The sequence below is a fragment of the Fundulus heteroclitus genome, chromosome 12 (genome assembly GCF_011125445.2).
Source record: "Fundulus heteroclitus isolate FHET01 chromosome 12, MU-UCD_Fhet_4.1, whole genome shotgun sequence".
NCBI lineage: Eukaryota > Metazoa > Chordata > Actinopteri > Cyprinodontiformes > Fundulidae > Fundulus > Fundulus heteroclitus.
Window position 1 is genome coordinate 46190302 of NC_046372.1, and position 20230 is coordinate 46210531.

The 20230-nt window shown below is 43.9% G+C and overlaps 1 protein-coding gene across 4 annotated transcripts in view; it reads right to left on the minus strand.

The window, feature by feature from the left end:
- Positions 1 to 2446: 2446 nt before the first annotated feature.
- Positions 2447 to 20230, minus strand: part of pnpla7b (patatin-like phospholipase domain containing 7b) — a 39759-nt gene continuing 21975 nt past the window's right edge. For all 4 annotated transcript variants that reach the window (XM_036144681.1, XM_012849886.3, XM_012849869.3 and 1 more), the window contains 19 exons: positions 19814 to 20019; positions 19589 to 19720; positions 19287 to 19410; positions 19017 to 19206; positions 18090 to 18239; positions 17401 to 17464; positions 17048 to 17216; positions 15472 to 15654; positions 15267 to 15385; positions 13447 to 13603; positions 13149 to 13265; positions 11661 to 11730; positions 10819 to 10935; positions 9612 to 9760; positions 9352 to 9504; positions 9130 to 9246; positions 7678 to 7762; positions 7414 to 7535; positions 2447 to 5720 (listed from right to left, as the gene is read on the minus strand). In XM_036144681.1, coding sequence (XP_036000574.1) covers positions 5655 to 5720; positions 7414 to 7535; positions 7678 to 7762; positions 9130 to 9246; positions 9352 to 9504; positions 9612 to 9760; positions 10819 to 10935; positions 11661 to 11730; positions 13149 to 13265; positions 13447 to 13603; positions 15267 to 15385; positions 15472 to 15654; positions 17048 to 17216; positions 17401 to 17464; positions 18090 to 18239; positions 19017 to 19206; positions 19287 to 19410; positions 19589 to 19720; positions 19814 to 20019 — 2490 coding nt within the window. In that variant the 3' untranslated portion in view covers positions 2447 to 5654. The remainder of the gene's footprint in view (positions 5721 to 7413; positions 7536 to 7677; positions 7763 to 9129; positions 9247 to 9351; positions 9505 to 9611; positions 9761 to 10818; positions 10936 to 11660; positions 11731 to 13148; positions 13266 to 13446; positions 13604 to 15266; positions 15386 to 15471; positions 15655 to 17047; positions 17217 to 17400; positions 17465 to 18089; positions 18240 to 19016; positions 19207 to 19286; positions 19411 to 19588; positions 19721 to 19813; positions 20020 to 20230) is intronic.

The following is a 20230-nucleotide window of genomic DNA, read 5'->3' on the forward strand; positions in this document are numbered from 1 at the left end:
CCAAACATATGGAACTCTTTTACATATTAAGCAACCTACACCACAAAAAGGGAACTGAAAGTGAGTAAAATTAGCTTGAAATTAGTTTTTCCCCCTTGATTTGAGCAGCTAAATAAGACTATTTTCCAATGGAATGAGTATTTTTACCCCTACAATAAGATAATTAGATATCATGCACTTGAAATGAGATGATGGAGATGAGTTATTCCTATTTTAAGTGCAAAAATCCTATTCCATTGGCAAAAAGTCTTATTTAGCTGCTGAAATAAAGGAAAATACACTAATTTCAAGAAAATTCTACTTACTTTTAGTTCCCTTTTTGCAGTGTAAACATCTTGGAATACCCCAAACTTATTGTCATCTGTGTTTTTATGTATGATGTACATGTTTCCTTTTTATTTATTTATTTTTGTTTTTTACTTGACTCTTCTTTTTTTCACTGTTAAATGTCTGAAAGCAGCCTGTACTGTTATGTTAATTTTTGATTCCAGATTATTAATATTACCACAATTGTTGTATATACTGTGAAGACCAAAATAAAAAAAAGATTAAAAAAATAAAAAATAATAATAAAAAAAACAGCTGTGGAAGGGAGCATACATGCTACTTTTCCTACCTTCATTCTTAGTGACTGCACTATTCGGCCAGTATTTATCGTCACACTGAGCCCAGGTCAGAGTGACATTCTTCCAAATCGGGACTGAATTTATAGTGAAAACATGAATAAATGATCACTAGTGTAAATTTGTTTTTAGTTGCTAGGAGAATTTAGTATCTCATAAACCCAACATATCAGGGGGAAACAATTTTCAGTAGATTTTTACCAATTACAGGACAGACTGGATGTGTATACTAAACATAATTCCGACTCATGTGTTCTATTTAAATGGCAGCTGTTGCATGTTGTTGTAATTTCCCATCAATTTAAGAACGCATGCCCCAAATATCTTTGCATTTCTAGCAGCTTTTTCTGCACACGCCTTATTAGCAGCAGCAAGAGGTAGTTTCCTTTCCCTGCTAACGTCACTACTGGGGCGTTGCACTACTAAGCCCCCCTTTTTTTCTTACATCTGCTGCAGGCAGCCAAGCTTGACAAATATTTCCCTAATAGGGAGGGGGGTGACCATGGTGGGGATGCTTATCTGGTCGGGGTTTTCTAATATTTTTGGGAGGTTCCCTTTTAAAACCCCAAATTTAACACATCAGAAGCCCACTGTATTCAACAGATCAAACTGCTGTAGATCATGTTGCCGAGGACGTTAATGCTCGGTCTGAACCAACCATTTCAGAATAGACAACGCATTTTGTCTTTATTGCATATATTTTCAATCTTACTAAAATTAGCTGTTGTGAACAGAGCTGAAAAGACAGAACTGAAAGAGAAGCTGCTGGGCTGGAGCTCTGTATTACTGAGACCCTATCCGGTCGATAGGCAGAAAATATTTTGGTATAAGTAAGACCTTTACTCCTCCTATGCGGTGCTCAGTTACATACAGGAAATTGGAGTGGTATATAGAATAAACATAGTCCTATTTTATTTATTGCACAAACCCATTCAACACTAAATGTTAAAGCTTCAGCTATCATAACTCCAGTTCCGTTTCATTTCGGTCATGTTTCCATGCGCCCTACTAAGGCTCCTGAGGCCTTTGGAAGAGCGACAGGCGCACAGCATCATTTATCCTCCAGCTGGATATAAAGACATTTTAAACATCTTCCCCTGTTGTTTCCCAGCTGGGCTGAAAAGCCCAAGGTTAGTCTGTAGATAGCATCTAATGGCTGTCATGGTGACTCTGTTTTCCCTGCAGTTGGCGGTTCTCCTGCTATAGCGCTCATCGTGTGGTAACAGGTTAAATATGGGTTGTGGTTCCACTGAGAGGTCAGTGTCTAAAAGACATGGCTCTTTGTCACGTCATATTTACACAGCCAGAGCCAGCCATGGAGCACTATTAACTTTAAACATTTATTTTACATGTAATTTAAAGAGATTTGTTAAAAAGCACAGATTTATTTTCGCTCTTAAAATACACCCCAGTTAAAGGTTTTCCTTATTCTCCATGTTTGTAGTGCGAGAATATGTTACTGAAGTACAAGATGATTTTATTTAGGTTTTTAACCATCTGCGTCACGGCTGGCGCTGAACAACCAGTAGATCTGTGTGTGTGTGTGTGTGTGTGTGTGTGTCCTCTTCTTATTACTGTAATAACATTTCTTATCAATCACTCACTTTAGATGTTTTTCCTAGTGTTTTTGGTCTTTTGGACTTCACTGCCTAATAGCCTAATATGTTCTCTGTTCAAAGTCTGTGGTGATTTAAAAAAAAAAAAAAAAAAAAAAAAAAAAGGTTTCAAGCATCTCCAACAGCATCTTGATATCCTGAAACGCCTCAATGATATTGCTCAATGGATTTTGCTTTTATCAGATGAAGGAACCATTTACCACTGGGTCCATTTCATGCCATGAGTTTAATCTCAAACAAGGCAACAGTTTTTAATTTCAGCTGTCATGACATACACAGTCCAACACTTTGTGTCCTTTTACATCATCATATGTGAGGATTTAGCTTACGTTTAAGTTTTTTTTTTTTACAGGTGTTAAGGATATAATTTTACAACATTTAAGTAAACACAGAATAGGCAACACTGGCACAGAAATAATTATTCAAGCTACAACATCTTGTTTCTAAAACAGTTTGTGTGTTCAGGTCATAAAACAGGCACTGTTATAGGGTCAAAATGCTGCTTTAGCTGCTAATCACTGTGTTAGCTACACAGCTTCTCACACCTTCACAACAATCTGGCAGCATGCTGCAGGTGCTCTGAATCAGCAGAGCTTCAGCACTAAAAACACAAAGAGTTTCAGCTATGTCACAATCCGTCATACAACTTTAATAGCACTAGTGACGTTATAAATAAATCCAGAGTATGTGAAATATGTTAAGGCTGCATTGGTAAAGTTGATAATAAATTATTGAAGGCTTGGCTGGTTTATCTGTGACAGACATCAAACTTCTGCATTCTTTCCTCAGGAAGTACTTCAGCCAAACAGGATCAGGACCGCTCTTTCTGGGCCAGTTAGAAAACTCTGAAAAAGTCTCACTTTGCAGAAAGGTAAGAGTATACATTGATTAGTCTTTGGTTAGACAAATAATTTAAGCTCGCTGCTACATGTAGTGTGATGGAGTTTGTAAATATGAAAAAGCTTTTTACACTATTCACAGAGTTCTTAGTAAATCTACCGTATAAAGATCAGAGAGGAAGAAGCTCCTAAGCTTGTTTACAGAAGGAAGTTAATACTGTCACTGCTTCAAACACACAACCCCTGCTCTAACTTACATGTAAACTTTGAGAAATGCAGTCTGTTGCTCTGGGATCCAGCTATTCCCAGTGCTGCCTCAAAAAGACGGCTAGCTGTAAATGGCATGCAGTTTCAGCTAAAACATTCCCACGTTTTCTCGTGTTACAACCGTCCTTTGGCTTTTATGAGATAGACAAAAACTATGTAGAATTTAATCATGAGGAAAAGGATACAAGATTTGTAAACCTTTTTACAACTGAAAATCTAAGATGTGTCGCACATTAGTAATCAGCCTCTTTGCTTTATATGTCCCACTGCTACCAACTGCCTGCACAAACCCCCTCATTTGTGATAAGGTCCACCTGGATCGCAGCGGACAGGGCAGGGAGACGGTCCTGGTCCAGGTTACAGCAGGCTTAGGATCTAAAACAATCCCCCAAGCTTTGACCATCAACCAGCCCTGTTCAATCCGTCATTGGAACGTGGAGGATGGACCAACTACAGACCTAGCAGGACATGGACGTTCACCTGAACTGACAGGCCAGGTTCAGACAGCATTCATCAGAGAAGCAGCCAAGAGGCCTCTGGTAGCTTAGGGGGAGCTGCAGAGATGCACTTCTCAGGTGGGAGACTCTGTTAACTGGGAGCCTGTTAGATCCTAAGCCCTGTACCAATGTGGGTTTGCAGAAAAGCAGCAAAGAAGCCACTGCTTATATTTTCTGTTTCCTACAACCTTGGTTATTCTGTCCTGGCTGATAGATATTAAACAGAAACGAGAGGCCGAGTCATTTTGTTGCTTTACCAAATCCTCCTAATGATTGAATACGTTACTTTATGGATATTACAATATGCAAACACACATTGATTGCATTTGCGTGAACACATAAATGCAGACACAGGAAAGTAATCATAATATTAAATGAAGCAATAAACTGCAAGTCCATCCATGGCTCACAAATTTAGGATTAGCCTTAGCATCTTACCTAAGTTCTTGCTGGCAGTTAGCACTGGCAGAGTCAGACTTTTCAGAACTTACAATAAAACGCTTTAAACTCTGTTTCAAAGAGCGATATAAGACAACTAAAATAAACTAAGTGGCTGGATCCTAGCTGTTGGTTGTACTCCATGACTCTCTGTAGCGAACACATGATTTACCAATGGAGGGAAACTTCACCCGACAAGAGTCAGAACCTGTGTAGTAGAAATACGTGGAAGAAGGCGCCCCGCTCAGATGAGAGCAGAACTGAGCGTATGGCCTCCGTGGAAAACCGTTTATGTGTTGGTAAAAGAAAACTGCCTTTCGCCCTGCCCAGACATCCACATTGTGAAACGTGGTGTGGCAGAGTTTTCCTGCGGGGATGCTTCTCTTCAGCAGGGGTTTGGACGGAGCAAACTACCGGGAGATCCTGGGAGAAACTCTGTTAGGTTAGAGGCGGGGGCAGACCGTGGTGGAGGTTCACCGTCAGAGCTGCATCTGGGATGGAAAGACTGCTGCTCTACAAAGTATTGATTCAGGGCGCTGGAAATATGCCACATGTTAGGTTTTTGTTTTGTAAAATAATCTAGAATCATGTATCCTTTCTTTCCACATCACATTTTAAGCTCTACTTTGTGTTGTCTTATCACATAAAGTGCAGACAGGAAGTTTGATGTTCAACAAGGTAAAATGCTGCACTTAAAGATATTCTGGATTTCTTCCGAACAAGCGTGCTTGACTGATGATAGCAAATACCATCTGAGGACTTCTGGCTCACGGTTGCTGTTTTCCCCAGAGTATGCCAATCAGAAAATCATTTGACCTGATATTCTGTGGTTAAAGGGGGTGGTGTCAAATTCTCTTAAATTGTTGCGGTCATAGCTGCAGTAGGCAGCTATCGGAAAGAGCCACACTCTGTTGAAAGACAGTATAGTGGGTGGCGTTAGCATCGCATCAATAACGCATTAAACAAACTCTATGACGTAACAAGTAAGACCGAAATGCAACGACCATATGAATAACTGCTGCCAAAGTGATACAGTGGTATAAAACTCCACAGGTTCAACAAAGCACTTGGTGTGATGTACACACAGTACTAAGATATGATGGACTTTAGAAATGCAGCCCTGATTTCTTTACAATCAAACATGGATAAGCATGTCGGTGTCTGCATGAGCTCCAGTGTTTTGGCCCTGGACACACAGAGGAGCTCAGGATTAAATCAGTAACCGGTCTGCCATATGCTTCCCAGTAGCTCTGTCCTGCTGAGGCCTACTATTAGACCACCTAAATGTCCCCTGGACAGGAGTGAGGAGAAATGTGTTTCCTGTGGCTCCCAGTCAGCTGCAGGCCAGAGAGATGGAGTGAGCTGTGACCGAGGTCACAGATGATTATTTTGAGAGGCATTCCTTAGCCGGTGTTTCACTTGGATGGGGATTTCTTCATCCTGTTAAAACAACATGTTTGTTTTCAGTTATCATCTATGGTGACGATAAAAAGTCTAAATGCACTCATTCACATGAATGTCATATTGATTTTGGCCCATAAGGTGCATTGTGCACGTTTTAAAGTGAAATATTTATTGTCTTTCCCATACCTGTCATTACAATTGCCCAACATGTAAAACGAGTTCTCCTCTATTTACCCCAGTTGCCTCTATAGGCTGGATTAGTCAGTTGACGAGACAGTAATTGGGACCCAATCCTCTGTGCGTGCTCTCCATCTGCCACGTTCTTGAGTCTCTGACTTAATCGATGCATTAGCGAGAGAACATGGGCTAACTCATATTGTAACAAACTAAGCAGATGCTTTTCCTCTTCTCACATGCAAGTGCATAACATCGGCGTCATTTCAACTTGTCGCCACTGGGGGCAGACGTCTGCTAAGATCCTGAAACTTGCACTATGCTCCTTTAAGGATGCATCGGAACCCTTCTTTTCCTAGGGAGGAATAGTCATACTGTCCAGATGGAAACACCCAACTGGGTCAGACTTTCAACCATGTGACACCAGCTGTCACCCTCAGAGAAAAGTAAAAGGGTTTTGATGGAGCCTCCAAAGCTAGAGCACATGTTTCTAACTCCACACCCAGAATTTGCAGCTGCTCACATGGTCATGCTAAATGGCATCTGGAGAAAGGTTTTATGATTGAGCTATTCAGTGTGTTTGTGGCGTCAAGGAGAGCCTTTCAAACTAAATAATGTATCAAATTTGAAGCATGGTGGTGGTAGCATCATGCTAAGGGTCTACTTCACTACCAGTGGTACTGGTGGATGGTGCAAAACAGTGGAAACACACTTCAAACTTGGTCTGGGAATGGACAAGGTTGCTAACACGCTTCTAGCTCCTGCTCCTTAAACTTTCATAGGGTCAAGAGTAAGAACTCTATCGTGGGAAGGAAAGGAGCTTCAGACTGCTGTGCTGAATTCAGACAGCCTTTAACTCCCACGTCATTACGTGACAGAGATGCACATGGATGCAAAAAGGAACTACAAAGTGCGTGCTCTCTTCTCTTCGGACATTTCCGTTGATTTCCTTGAGGGGGCTGTGCTGATAGGTCATGTCCCGCAAAGGATTGTGGGATACTTTAAGGCAAGGGATCTCATGGGGTTCTTAGCCAAAACTAGCCGTGGGAGGAAGCATACAGGCTACTTTTCCTACCTCCTTCCTTACTGACTGCACTATTTGGACAGCACTTATCATGGTGACCGCTGAGACACTTTCGCTTTGGCTGAAGAGTCCTTGCTCTATGAGGGTATTTGGATGGACCCCATGCTTATGGACTAGCCCTGGCTTCAAGCCTTGTACCAATTTACGTACTATGCTTCAATGCCATGTCCGTGCCAGGAGGCCAACCCAGCCATGATCAAGAGTGGTCAAATATCCAGGCTGAATAGCTGCTGGTTCATTTTGGTGCCTACTCTGCAGTAATACGGGCATTACTCCGGTCTGTCATGGGAAAGAAAGCTCAGGTCTCCAGTTTTTAAAAATTAATTAGAATCATTTTTCATATAACCATTCAGCACACAAAAGGAATAACTCAAAAGCATCCTTAAAGGGTTAATATGAATATGACATTGATGTGCAGGATGAGTGTACGACACATGATGTTGTCCCTTCACAGAAGGATGAGATGCTCACAGTTTCAGCAGTCTCCTCTCCCTCTGTGTGTTCACTGCCAGGAGTGAACGCCTCAAAGTCAGACAAAGCGCTTTCCACTGCCTCCTCATCATAGTCTGTCTGGTACTCATCAGACAGCTCCTCTGAAAGCACATGAAACAGCGTGAGGGCCATCGGAACACAACACTTCAGCACGGAGACGGTAACGTTTCAGAAAACTGCCGATAAAGGTTTCTCTATTTATCTCCTGATGTGATCGTTTAATGCATTTAAAAACTGACTGACCCTCTATCAGTGCGTTCTTCACTGGTTCAATTCTGGACACTATCTCTGCCAGGTCGGTGAAGGAGGCGTTCGGACATGTGACCACCTGGAAGACAAAGTCATTTCAGTCAGAAAGTCCTCATCAGTGGCTCAATGATCATAAGAGGCTGGTGAAAGGCCTCTTATGAGTGTTGCAGGCAGAACACAGAGGCTTCTTCTCCATCTATCTGTGCAGCATCACGTTTTTAAACAGGATGCCACCTGACGCCCGTTTCTGCATGCATTCCCCACACTAACACAGACTCCTGACAGAGCAAAAAGACTTTACACTGTTTTAGATGTTGGTGCATAGTGATTAGATCCAGATGAAATCACATCAATTTTCTCTGTATTGTGCTGCTAGGACTATTGCAGATGAAAGGCCTGTTAGCTGGATCGTCTAAACTCTGAGAGGTTCGACTGCAGCGAAGACGGCTTCAGGACGTACAAGAGTCCAGCGGGCGCCGGGACCCGAGGAGTGTGCTGCAGAATTATGTTACCGCCAGTACAGAGCTTGTTTGATCCTGGCAGCAAGGATAAATGCGTCTGCATGCAGCATAGCCACTGGGAGAGAAAACACTCCAGTAAAATGGTCCTGCAAAAAACCATGTCAGGAAGAGGAAAGTGGTGAGCTGACAGCAGACGACCAGTGCAAAGGTGTAAATGGAACTGATTTTATACTTGATCTGCGCTGATTGGGGATCAGCTGGACACTAAAAACACAACCTAAGGAAGAGTCCAGTTCTATCTGTCCTGGAGCGTGCTGGATCAGGAGATGTTGCCAGTCTTTTAGCGAGCTCACAGTTAAGCTAATGATGTGCTAACTCTTACTGGGCTACAAGGGGACGGCTGGTAGTAATGCTAGGCTTGGCAACCACACTAATCTGCTGAATACTAACGTCAGATGCTAACGAGGTTGAAATGGCGAATGTGTGATGATTTTAGTCTTTGTTTTAACACAGTAGCGGTTTAACGTTGAAAGCTTTCCCCCTCTGACACACAGTGTGACCCATCAGGTCTGTAGCTTTGGGATGTTTGCCAGAAGTCACACTTTTCCTTCGATATGTCTCAATATTTTCTAGAGTTCTATATTCGGTTTATTCAGGGAGCAGAAAAAAGTATGAAAGTTCTTAAAGAGAGATCTGAATCGGCTAAAACCGCTCTAAAGCTGTGACCAGAAATCATCCAGTTTACCTCTAACTCAAATTTCTGTGTTTTTAATATACCATTAAAAAAAGTCAGAAAAATACTTTATAAAAACACTACTTTGTCACGTCCAAAACCTTTGACTTTATTTGACAGAAACAAGAGAAAACAACTAGAAAAACAAGATAAAATGCTTATTGACATAATACCATCACATCAAATAGAAAACACATAAATGTAAAATAATCTTTAAAATGCAAAGCACAGCCGTGACCTGCTGCTACTCACATGTCCAGTTTTGGTTTTATGAAACTCCTCCTGATGTCTGTCTTTCAGCATGCTGTCCACCACTCCGCTGCGGTGCCACACGTCAAACAGGGTCTTTCCGTGCTGGTATCCCACCTCCTACAGTCAACCAGAGCCAGGTCAGGTCAGGTCAGGTCAGGTCAGGCTAAGCTTTCATATTCAACGCAGCACCCAAACAGTGCAGGAAGAGGAGGAGAAGCTCACCGCAATCTCATCAAATTTTCCAAAGTCCAGCGTGCCGTAACGGTCGATGGGCGGCCGGATGTACTCGCAGTAGTCGCTGGTTTTCACCACCTCCAGCTGCCTTACGCAGCAGACGTAGGCCAGGCGCGTCTGGATCTCGGCCATGTTCAGGACCTGCAAGGATGAGGCCGTTCATGTCAGAGAGGCGTCTCTTTAGACTGGCTTATTTGCAGGTACAGGTTTGAACCAGCTACAGAGGGTGTGGGACAAGGCCGGAGTACCTTGACTTTTTCTGCTAGCGGGTTCAACCTCTTCCACAGCAGCCACCAGCCGCTCAGACTGTCGCCGTAGTTGGTCAGGCTGGTTTCATTCCGGCTACCAACGTCAATGGCGATGACGACCTTGGCCCCCATGGAGCGAGCCACGTCAGCTGACATGAAAGAGAGAGAAACTCTCCCTGATACCTTGTTCCCCAATGTAACTTCCTGTTATGAACTCACCATTGTGTTGTACTGAATATAAATGAGTCCTGAACATGTTAGAAACTCAGACGTGAAGCACCATGTGCTCATCCTTCACTTGTCCTTTTAGCTTCTTTATAAACAGACTATTTTTTCTTTTGCAGACGGGGGCTTCATCATAGGTTCAGAGGTAGAGCCGTTGTTCTCAGTGATAGATGGCTCCCTCTTCTGAGGAGTAACGGTAGCATCTTTCCAATTATATTTTCAGGCCTAGTATAAGATTCCTTCCTCCATCACAGCTGAAGTTGGCCTGCTGCATCTTTGCCTCCAGGCCACCAGGGGAGGCAGTCATAGAGCGGACAGTGTGAGTATGTGTAGAAGAAGCTCTAGCTTATAATGAACAGCAGTCATTAAAGGCCAGTTTAAGCTGTGTAAGCATACAATCAAAAATGTTCTGTTTGGAGGAAACTACGTGTTCACACACCAACCCCACTGTGGAACATGGTGGGGGGAGCATTGCATTGTGGGAATGCTCCTTTTTCAGCAGGGACAGAGAAGCGGCTCTGAGTTGATTGGAAGATCAATGGAGCTAAAGGTAGAAAAGACACCTTCCAAAAGGCTGGAACTGAAGCAAAAGGCCAGCTGATTACACTTTAATGCCATAAACATTAAAACCATGCATCAGTTTCCTTTCACTACAACTATCCACGACTCTCTATTGCTCCGCCACAGCCGCGCTTTTGCAAGGAGCTGCGCATATTTGTTTTCTGCAGTCATTAGTTAAAACGGTGCCTACACTATGCAGGTCACTACATTTTTAGATAGGACATTTTTTTGACCAATCTGTATAATCTGATCGAATTTGACTTTAGAAAGTGCCTTGAGATTACCTGTATCATGAATTGCCGCTATATAAATAAAGTTGAATTGAATTGAATTGAACAGTGTGGCGTAACAGACTTGAGTAAAAGCCCCATTAAAATCCAGTGGAAGCGGCAGAGCCCGCTACCCGCTGCATGATTCTCACCAGGAAGGTTGTTTATGTAGCCTCCATCCATGAGTAAGTGTCCATCTTTGGGGTCACAGAGAGGCGGCAGGTAACCAGACAGTGACATGCTGGCACGGACATAACGCCACAGCGAACCTAAGCAGAAGCCGAGTCAAAAGTGAAAGATTAAGAAAACGCAGATAAAAAACACAAAATGTTTCTGGCAAAAAGCTATGGAGAAAAAAAAACAAGCATGGAGGATGCTGACTCTAAAGAGGGATTTACTCTTTATTTGGTAAATCTGAGATTTTTCAGTCAACAAAATATAGAAGCTTTCCATAAATAATAAAATAGAGTCGTTAACTATTATTTATTATTTGTTTTTGATATCTTAGCTTTAAATCGTACATTTCTAAGGCATACTGTCTGTCTAAATGTTGCTGTTTTATAAAGGTGGTGAATCCAGCTTCAGGAAATTAAACCCTGCCTGGTTTTCCTTCATCCTGTTCACTTCAAGTGATTTTAGTCCCTGCCTCTGCTGTGGAGCTGGAAATGCAATTGGTTGGACCTAATCTTTTTACTTTCTGAACCTGGATCCCCACCCCTGCTGTCCAGACAGCAGACTGGAGTTTTACCTAGAAACTGGTTACCCCTAAAAAGTGAACTAAAACCTTGGTCCAGCTCTTTTTTTGGGGGGCTCATATTTACTCATGAGTTAGTTCTGCTCTCACTCTCCTTTAACGTGATTCCACTATGAAATTACCACATTAGGGACTCATCCTCTAATAAAAGTCTTTTTTGAAGCAGATTTTACTCCAAAAGAAAAAAGTAGCTTGTTTTTAAAGAACCCATAGGAGCGCTGATGTCATGATTTCACACACCGTCAGTGTGAACTCTCATAGAAGAAGCGGTGATATCGGTTGTTATGGTGAAGTATGGTAACCACAGGTCCTTGCAGTGGAGAGGTGACAAAAACAGAAAAAGAATTATGAGAAGAGAAGTCTTATCAACATGGTGCATTAGAACATGAGTATTTATAATGAATGCATGGTTTACAACAACGTTCCTAAAATCTTTCCTAGTGCATCAATTGAAAGCAGGATTTTGTCCATAGGATGCAAAACACATCTCAGTCTGATCTCCTTCACATCTGAAGCCGGGTCTTTTACAGAACTCTAAGCACCTTTTCATGTGTGATCACTTGACAAACACATACTTCAATGCGTTTCATGTGGACATCTGTGTCATAGACCTTCATACCTGTAAATAAAACCCAGTGAACACAACTGCATTCAGCTGTGTGTAATTTAATCTCAGTCTAAAGCCATCGCTTCTGTTTCTGGCCTCAGAGGTTTGTTACAGAACTTTAAAGAGCAATAGGCAGGAAGTCAAGCAACACACCACACCGATGAGGGAGAAAGCTGTGAAGACGTTTAAAGCAGGTTACATGAACAACACCCCAGTCTTTGCAAAGAGAGTAGCAAGCAGAGATGGGAACTCTGCAGACGTCCTCTGATAAAAAGCCACAAGAAGCCATGGTTGCTGTTTGTAAACAGCTGGATGATTGGATGAGACCAACTTTAAACTATTAGGTCTACATGCAGACGTGTGGAGAAAACTAACGGAGCCCATCACAGTGAACATCCCGTCTCTACGATGAAATTAGGAGGCGGATGGATCAGGCTTTGTGGAAGCATCTCCTCTGAAGGGACAGGAAGGATGGTCAAGTTGACGGGAGGATGGATGGAGCCAAGGACGAGATAATCCTGGAAGAACAGCTTTTAAAGGCAGCAGAAGACTTGAGACTGTGGCAGAGGTCCAACCCCAAGCAAGAGACTGAGCTCACATACAGTCAGAGCTACCATAGAGTGGCATAACCCTGTTTTAGAATGGCCTAGTCAAAGTCCAGACCGAAAACCAATTAACAGTCAGAGGCAAGAGTCAAACTGAGTTTCAGAGCCTCTCCATCCAGTCTGGCTGAGCTTGAGATATTTTGTAAAGGAGAACGGTCAGAGGTGTCAGTGTGTAGATGTGTGAAGATGATAGATTCATAACCCAAAACACTTGCAGCTGTAACCGCAGCAAGACATTGTTCTATAAAGCAATGACTCAGGGTGGCTGAACCAAACACACCCCACAGTTTTAAGATTTTTTTTAATTCCTATTTATGGAATACTTTTTGTTAAGCTGTCAAAATAAAATCCCTATAAAACACATTGAAGTCTGTGATCGTATCACACCGTATGAAGAAGTTGAAGGGGTGAAAATTGTTTTGCGACTCCCTCTAAGTGGTTTGAGAGACTAAAACCTTCCAGTCCCTGCCATCCCTGTTCCTTAGCTGGGCAGAGGGCAGGGCTTCAGAAACCTACCTCTATCTGTTTGTCCTTGAAGACAGAGCTTATGCTGTAGTTAAAGGAGGCTCCAGAAAACATGGAGGTGACGGGGTAGGTCAGATCCAGGATCTTCTTAAAGTAGGACGTCATACCCTGAACAAAGCCGGAACGAGGCAAAGGAAGTCAGGAGAATAGCAGCAATAAGGAATTTCTCTTTTGCTAGAGAAAAAGAACCTAAAAACATACAAGCAATCAGGAAATAGCAACGTTTTGATCATTATCAATAGTTGAAGGTATCAGAAATCTGAGATAAAGACACGTTAAGGGAACCCACCATAGCCCACTCCCGAGCCCGGACCCTCATCCGGCTGCTGCTCTTCTCCTCAGCATACAGCGCCCCAATGAAGGAGCCAATAGAGGTACCGCCCACCACGTCTACAGGGATGCCCGCTTCGTTCAGCGCCCGCAGAATGCCGATCTGAGAGCAGCCTCTGAACACACACCCACACAGGCTCAATGTGAAACTCAGTATTCAGAGTCATATTTGTCATTTATTCAAGAACAACCTCTACGATCGACTTAAGCAGCGAGAGAGGGAAATATGTATCCTTATCACTTTATTTAGTTCTGACTCCACTGAGGAGGAATCTTAGCACAGCGTTCAGTCCCATGATGCTCTGGGATACGTCTAAACCGCTGCAACGCCTCAGATCTTTTCTTTGTTGTAGATTTATCACAGTCGGGTTTGAAATCATCGTCCTCACAGAAAAACCTTTGTTTCAAGGTCCTGTGGCTGTAAAGCCAGGCCCAAACCATTACCTCTCCAGCACCATGCTGGGCAGCAGCCATGACTTAGTGCACTGCTCCCTGGCATTCAATAGTTGTTTTGGTGGAGAGTAATCACACAGCAGCAGAATGATAACGTTTCAGCTGAAGGGTGCTCACATTTGGTCATGATCTGTTAATCAGTGCCTTTGGCCTGCACAGCCAGTCTCACAGTCTTTTAAATCTAGAGGAAGCAGCGACGCTGTGTGTCCCTCCACATTGTATAAAGAGCCCTGTACACTCCTCACACCTACATGACCCTCTAGCATGTGGCTGGACCGTGGCACATTTTCAAAAACCCTCTTCATCGACCATCGCGTTGTCAGTACCTGCCAAACAGGTTTCTTCCCGCGTATTCTCCCATGATACCCCTGTGGGGCGGCCTTGGGACATCTGTGAAACACCTGACCTGTCAGGCTGCAACGGATAAAAACTCCCTTTGCATTCTTCCATCGCCAGTGCTGCCAAGATTATACACGCAACTTCACGGAGGTTTTTATGGACGAGCGGTCGTCTCCACCTTCAGAATCGAAACGCCTGTTTTGTTAGGAATGGATCTGCTGATCTGACCCTGTTTAAATTTTCAGCGAGAATGAGAAAAGATCGCTGGATGTGTCACAGGCATTTCCTGCGCCTCAGTGTGCGGACCGATGCGCTGAATATTCTCAGCTTACGTCTGATTGAGGTTGTTACCATCATTTTGGAGGTGTGTTAGATTTTTGTACGAGGCTAGATGTGAGGCTATTTCTTTGTACAGATTTATACCATGAAAGTAATGAAAAAACTATGAGTTTTCATGCTCCTTGGGCAAAATAAAACTGAATGGAGTTATATTTAAGTGAATTTGGGTGAGCTACAGTATTTCGTGATTCCTTATTGCCAGTTGGAGAAGTTTGCGTTGCTGCCGCAGATTTTCACAGCAGGCTTTTCGCACACTTTCACACAACATTCATTTTTGGACATGCCTCCTTTACTCAGCTTATCTTTGACTGTTGTTACAATTTGCTTGAAACGTTTAAGAGTAACAAAAAGGCAACAAGCTAAGCGATCGGTGAGGAGGCAAATACTTTTGGCAGCACTGGAAATATCCCAAAACATCTCAAGTATACTTTGAGGAGTGTACGTATGTGAAAGCTTAAGGTTGTCACTAAGTAGAACAGAAGCCCTACCTTGTCAGAGCTCCAGGACAAGCCAGAGCAGTGAAGAAAAAAAACACATTAAATATTCTTTAACTCTGGCAGAAACAGCAGGAATAAGCAGAGGGTCAGGAAAAAGAAAGTAGTCAGAAAAACGTTTTTGTGAAGGGAAATGTGTTTAATGTAGCAGTACCTGGCGCCCCCTCCACCCAGAACCAAGGCGATGCTGTTTCCTGTCAGGATCCTGGCCAGGCGAGAGAAGTCCGAGTGACGATCGGGATATTTTTCAAACACGCGCTGGTACAGCTCTCTCTGCAAGACAGAAGCCGCCTTTAACAGAGAAAAAGCACAAAGGCTGACCGGCTCAGTGCGCCTCGAAGCCACCGGGCCTTTAGTACCAGCTTGGGTAAGCTCCTCTTGGAGAACACTCTGCGGGGACAGGACAGGTGATGGTGTCTGGAGATCCAGCTGCGCATGTTGAGCCACTCCACCGTCCCGCTGGGCGCTGGGCCGTCCTCCCTGTGCAACAACACCAGCTGCTTCTGAGCCCGCACGGAACTGCTCTCCAGCATTCGCTCCAGCTACAGGACGGGAGAGTTTTTATCAGCCATGAAACAAATGCACAGATCAAACACTTAACAACAAACGCTGGCTGATTTAACATCTACAGTGAACTGATGCTGAGAGTTTCTGTAGTCTCACACCAGAAACGGTCTTTCAAGAGTGGAAAGAGACCAGAGTGTAATAAATCTCAACAGTTCCAGTGAATGCATAATGCTTAGACAGCGGTTTCAAAGCACAGTTTTTACTCCAGCCCATCTTTTTACAACCTACCACTCCTCTCTGAGACTGAGCAACAACCAAACACTGCAAAAATGGAACCAAAAGCAAGTCAAATTTTCTTGAAATTTGTGAAATTTTCCTTCATTTGAGCAGGTAAATAAGACTATTTGCCAATGGAATAAGATTTTTGCACCTAAAATAGAAACAATTCATTGCCATCATCTTATTTCAAGTGCAGAATCTGGTTATCTTAGTTTACCATTGGTAAATAGTCTTATTTGGCTGCTTAAATCAAGGGAAAACGTGCTCATTTCAAGAAGATTTTACTTACTTTTAGTTCCCTTTTTGCAGTGAAGGCCTCTGCTGCAGCAGACGCAGAGAGTCAGAGACATACACCGATGATGCATAACACTGTGACCGCCGGTCTGTTGGCCCCCATTTTGCTGCCAAAAAGCTCTGAGCCAGAAATCCAAAGACCCCACCAGACATCCCAGGAGGTTCTGTGGTGACTTGGTTCCAGAACCACAGCACAACTTCAGGCTGCGCAACAGATCCTTTATGTTGTAAGCTGTGAGGGGGGACTCCATGGATCAGACATGTTTGTCCAATATATGCCACAGATGTCTGAATGGACTGAGATCTGACGGAACTTGGAGGCCACACCTCACTATCCTTGCTATTCCTCATCCAACTATTCCCTACACCGCACACGATCTGAAAACGTGATCGGCAGGTGGTATACGTCAAAATAACATTGACATGGCATTTATAACGCACCAAAAAAACAAATTTTTGTAGTCTCAAGGCAGTTGTTTAACAAGTACATTTAGTCCAATCAGAACGTTGTCCAAACGGTCACACTGCCTCCTTCCCATAGTGCACCTGGGTGCCATATGTTCCCCAGTTCAGCGATGAAGATCAGCGTGATCTAAAACAAGATGATTCAGGAGACCAGCCCCCTTCTTTTACTCCATACTCCAGTTCAGATGCTCACATGTCCATTGTTGGAGATGTTGGTGGGAAAGTGATCAGCAAGGCACCGTGACTGCTGCTTTAACTTTTTCAGCTATCTAGGCTACAGCTGATGTCGATGGATTGGACCACATGCAGAAGGCGCGGTGCCATGACAGGGAGCCAATCAATGTTACTCTATGAGCGTACCGTATGAAGATGGACGGGGATCACACTGACCTCACCCACAGTGGGCTCCTGCTCACCCAGTCCCACGATGATGATGCAGTCGGCCTGGCGGATGCAGCGCTGGGTCCAGGGTGTGAGGCTGCCGTCAGACTGGTAGAGGACTATACGGTGTATGTCTTCCTGCTGGCCGAGCCAGCTGGACAGACGGTACTCGTGGACACTTTAAAATATGTGAAGAAAGAGTTCGGCTCTGTGAATGTGGCCTGGAAGCGTTACACAGGCAACTACCTCTGGCAGAAAATGGATAAGAATCAAACTTATCTGCTCATAAAGCGACCAGAGAGCTTTACTCCAGCTTTGGATATGTTACACCAGTCTGAGTGTTCATGTGATCACTGGCTCACCTGTCCAGGGCAGCAGAGCCCAGTCTCTGTTTGATGATGTCACTGGTCAGCAGTAAGGTAGGGCCTGGTAGATGACAGACGTTTTTATGTAGTAACACCCTTCAACTCTTAAAGCAAATGTTAATGTGCTGGAAAAAAACATTCAGTATGTTAACATTTGCTGACAAAGATTTGAACTTCCATTCCCAGTCTTGCTGTTGCTCTCACAGCAAAAGGATATTTACTTCCTGTTGTGATCTATTTGCAGATTTGCTCACCAATCTTACTTTTCACCCTAATAACACACTAAGCAACGGTATTACATCAAAACTCAGATGTTAGGTAAAATCACATGATAACTATCTTCTCATTGGGGCGCCAGGTGAGATTTCAGGGAAAGGCATTGCCTTGCAAAGGTTTTCAGCTTTAGCATTTTGTGCTCCTCGTCTCATGGAGCACTATATGGCATAACTGCTTCAAGGTGTGGTTGTTTTTTAATTTGTGAATGTGTTTAGAGATTTGTTGGTGTGGTTTGCACTTCAGGGCCACCGTAGGATTGTGATGTGACAAAATGTGAAAAAGTAATGGGGTCTATAAGCACTTTATACACATTACTTCTTTTATCTCCTTGTACCTGTTCACCACTTTGTATGAAAGGGCTTCATAAATAAAGTTATTATTATTATTAAAGAGGCGGTGTGTGGGTATACCGATGCCACCGAGAGCATGCTGGAGCTCCAGAGTGAAGGTGGTGAGTGGAACCTCGTCCGACACAGGCAGGATGGCTACAGTAGACAAGTTCGAGGCCGGATTCCCAGCATCCCACTTGCTGGTGGGGGTGTGAAGGGCCAGACCGCGGCCTGTAGGAGAGGGAAAAGGATATATTTAGACTGAAGGGAAAACATTTTCAAATAACATCTCAAATAAATATGTACAGCAAATGGCATTTTTATACGTGCTTGCCGAACATAGAAAGAAAACTGAGGATTTAAGGGCTGCATGCCATATCAAAATAAACCCTTGTTATTCTTCTGAGCCTGGTTCTGCTGGAGGTTTTTCCTTCCCGTTAATGGGGAGTTTTTCTTCCCATTGTCCCTTCATGCTTGATCAGTATGAGGGATTGCAGCAAAGCCATGTACTATGCAGACGACTCTCCCTGTGGCTCTACACTTCTCCAGGAGTGAATGCTGCTTGTCGGGACTTAAAAGCAATCAACTGGTTCCCTTATATAGGAAATTTTTGACCAATCTGTATAATCTGACCCAATCTGTATAATATGATTGAATTTGACTTTGCCTTGAGATGACATTTTTCATCAATCAGCGCTATATAAATAAAATTGAATTGAATTGAATTCTATTGCCAAAAACCTAAATGGCAACATATTGATTACAATGAACCTTTCTGACTCCCTCCTTTCTTAACCATTAAACAATGTTGTCCCCGCTATTCTCTGTCCATCCAGCTGGCCTGATGTGTCACTGATTTGCACAAAGCAAAAGACATTGACATTCAGAAAAACCACTTTAACCAAAGGCGCCGTGCAAAGTCACCTGAATACACGGTTATTACGGTGATGAGTGGGTTTAAATTACTGTGGGGCTCACGCGGGTCTGAAATGAACTTTTGGTGATTACCAGACAGAGGCCCGTTGACCTGCTGCATGTTGCCCAGGATCTTCTGTCCCAGCACGTGGATCAGCCTGGTGACCACCTGAGGATACCTCCTCTTGATGGAGTTCAGAGCTCCTTCGGGCAGCTTGGCCAGCTCAGAGTCCCGCACGGCGTGGACCGTAGTGGCTCGGTTCATGTGTGTCAGGGCCTCCACCTGGTTAGACACCCAAAGATCTGCCCAGCTCTCCACTTTATTTAACATTTCAAAAGGTGCTGTGGACACCGACGGCTCACCTCGCCTATCAGGTCCCCGCGGCCGTACTCCCCCGCCAGCTCCTTCTTGCCGTTATCCTTTGCGATGACGGAGCGCAAACGACCACTGAGGACGATGAAGGTGCTGTCCGACTTGTCTCCTTGTCTAAAACCAGATTTTTGGACCAAGCAAAACCCCACATTTATGCGGACTGACTGGTCCGTGTTACAAATGTGTTTTGAAGAACCTTTACTGTCACTATGTAAGCAGCTGGCGCTCCGGCTGAACATCTGTAGCCTTTTAAAGCAAAGCGTAGACTTTTTTTGGTTGGCAGAGGGCATACCTGTAGACGGCACGGCCGGCCTCCACAGCCACCCAGTCCAGGGCGAAGTCAATCTGCCTGACGAACGACGACATCCTCTTCACCACGGTGTGAGCTACGTTCAGCACCACCCTTGGCTCCGCACGCATTATCCTGGGGTTGTGCAGACAAAATATAGTCACACGTTGTGCGTTGAAAAGAAGCGCCCAAGAAGAGCAGTAGAAAGTAGCGTCGCCTTTGTCCTACTCATAGAAGTGGGCCTTGGACACGGAGAGGAGGGTGCAGTCTCGGTGGGCTCGCACAGTGAAGATGAGGGGCTCCCCCGTGAGGACAGCCAGGTGACCCACCATCTCCCCCGGGTGGGTGACGAACAGCAGGCTCTCCTCCTCACGGTCTATCATGCGCTGGTAGACGTGGAGCAGCCCAGAGATGACGAACGCGACGCTCACGTCCTGAACAGAAAGCTCTTTCTAGGTTTGTTTTCCTAAAACTCCCGCTTACGTCTAAAACCCGTCATGTCAATAAATAGGAAAACTTTTAAAGTACCTCACAAACAAACGTATTCACGCCCCTTGAACTGTTTTCCTTTTCTTTTTTTATTTTTGGAAATTACAACCACAAACTTCAAAGGATGGCATGTGGGCGGCCAACACAAAGACAATA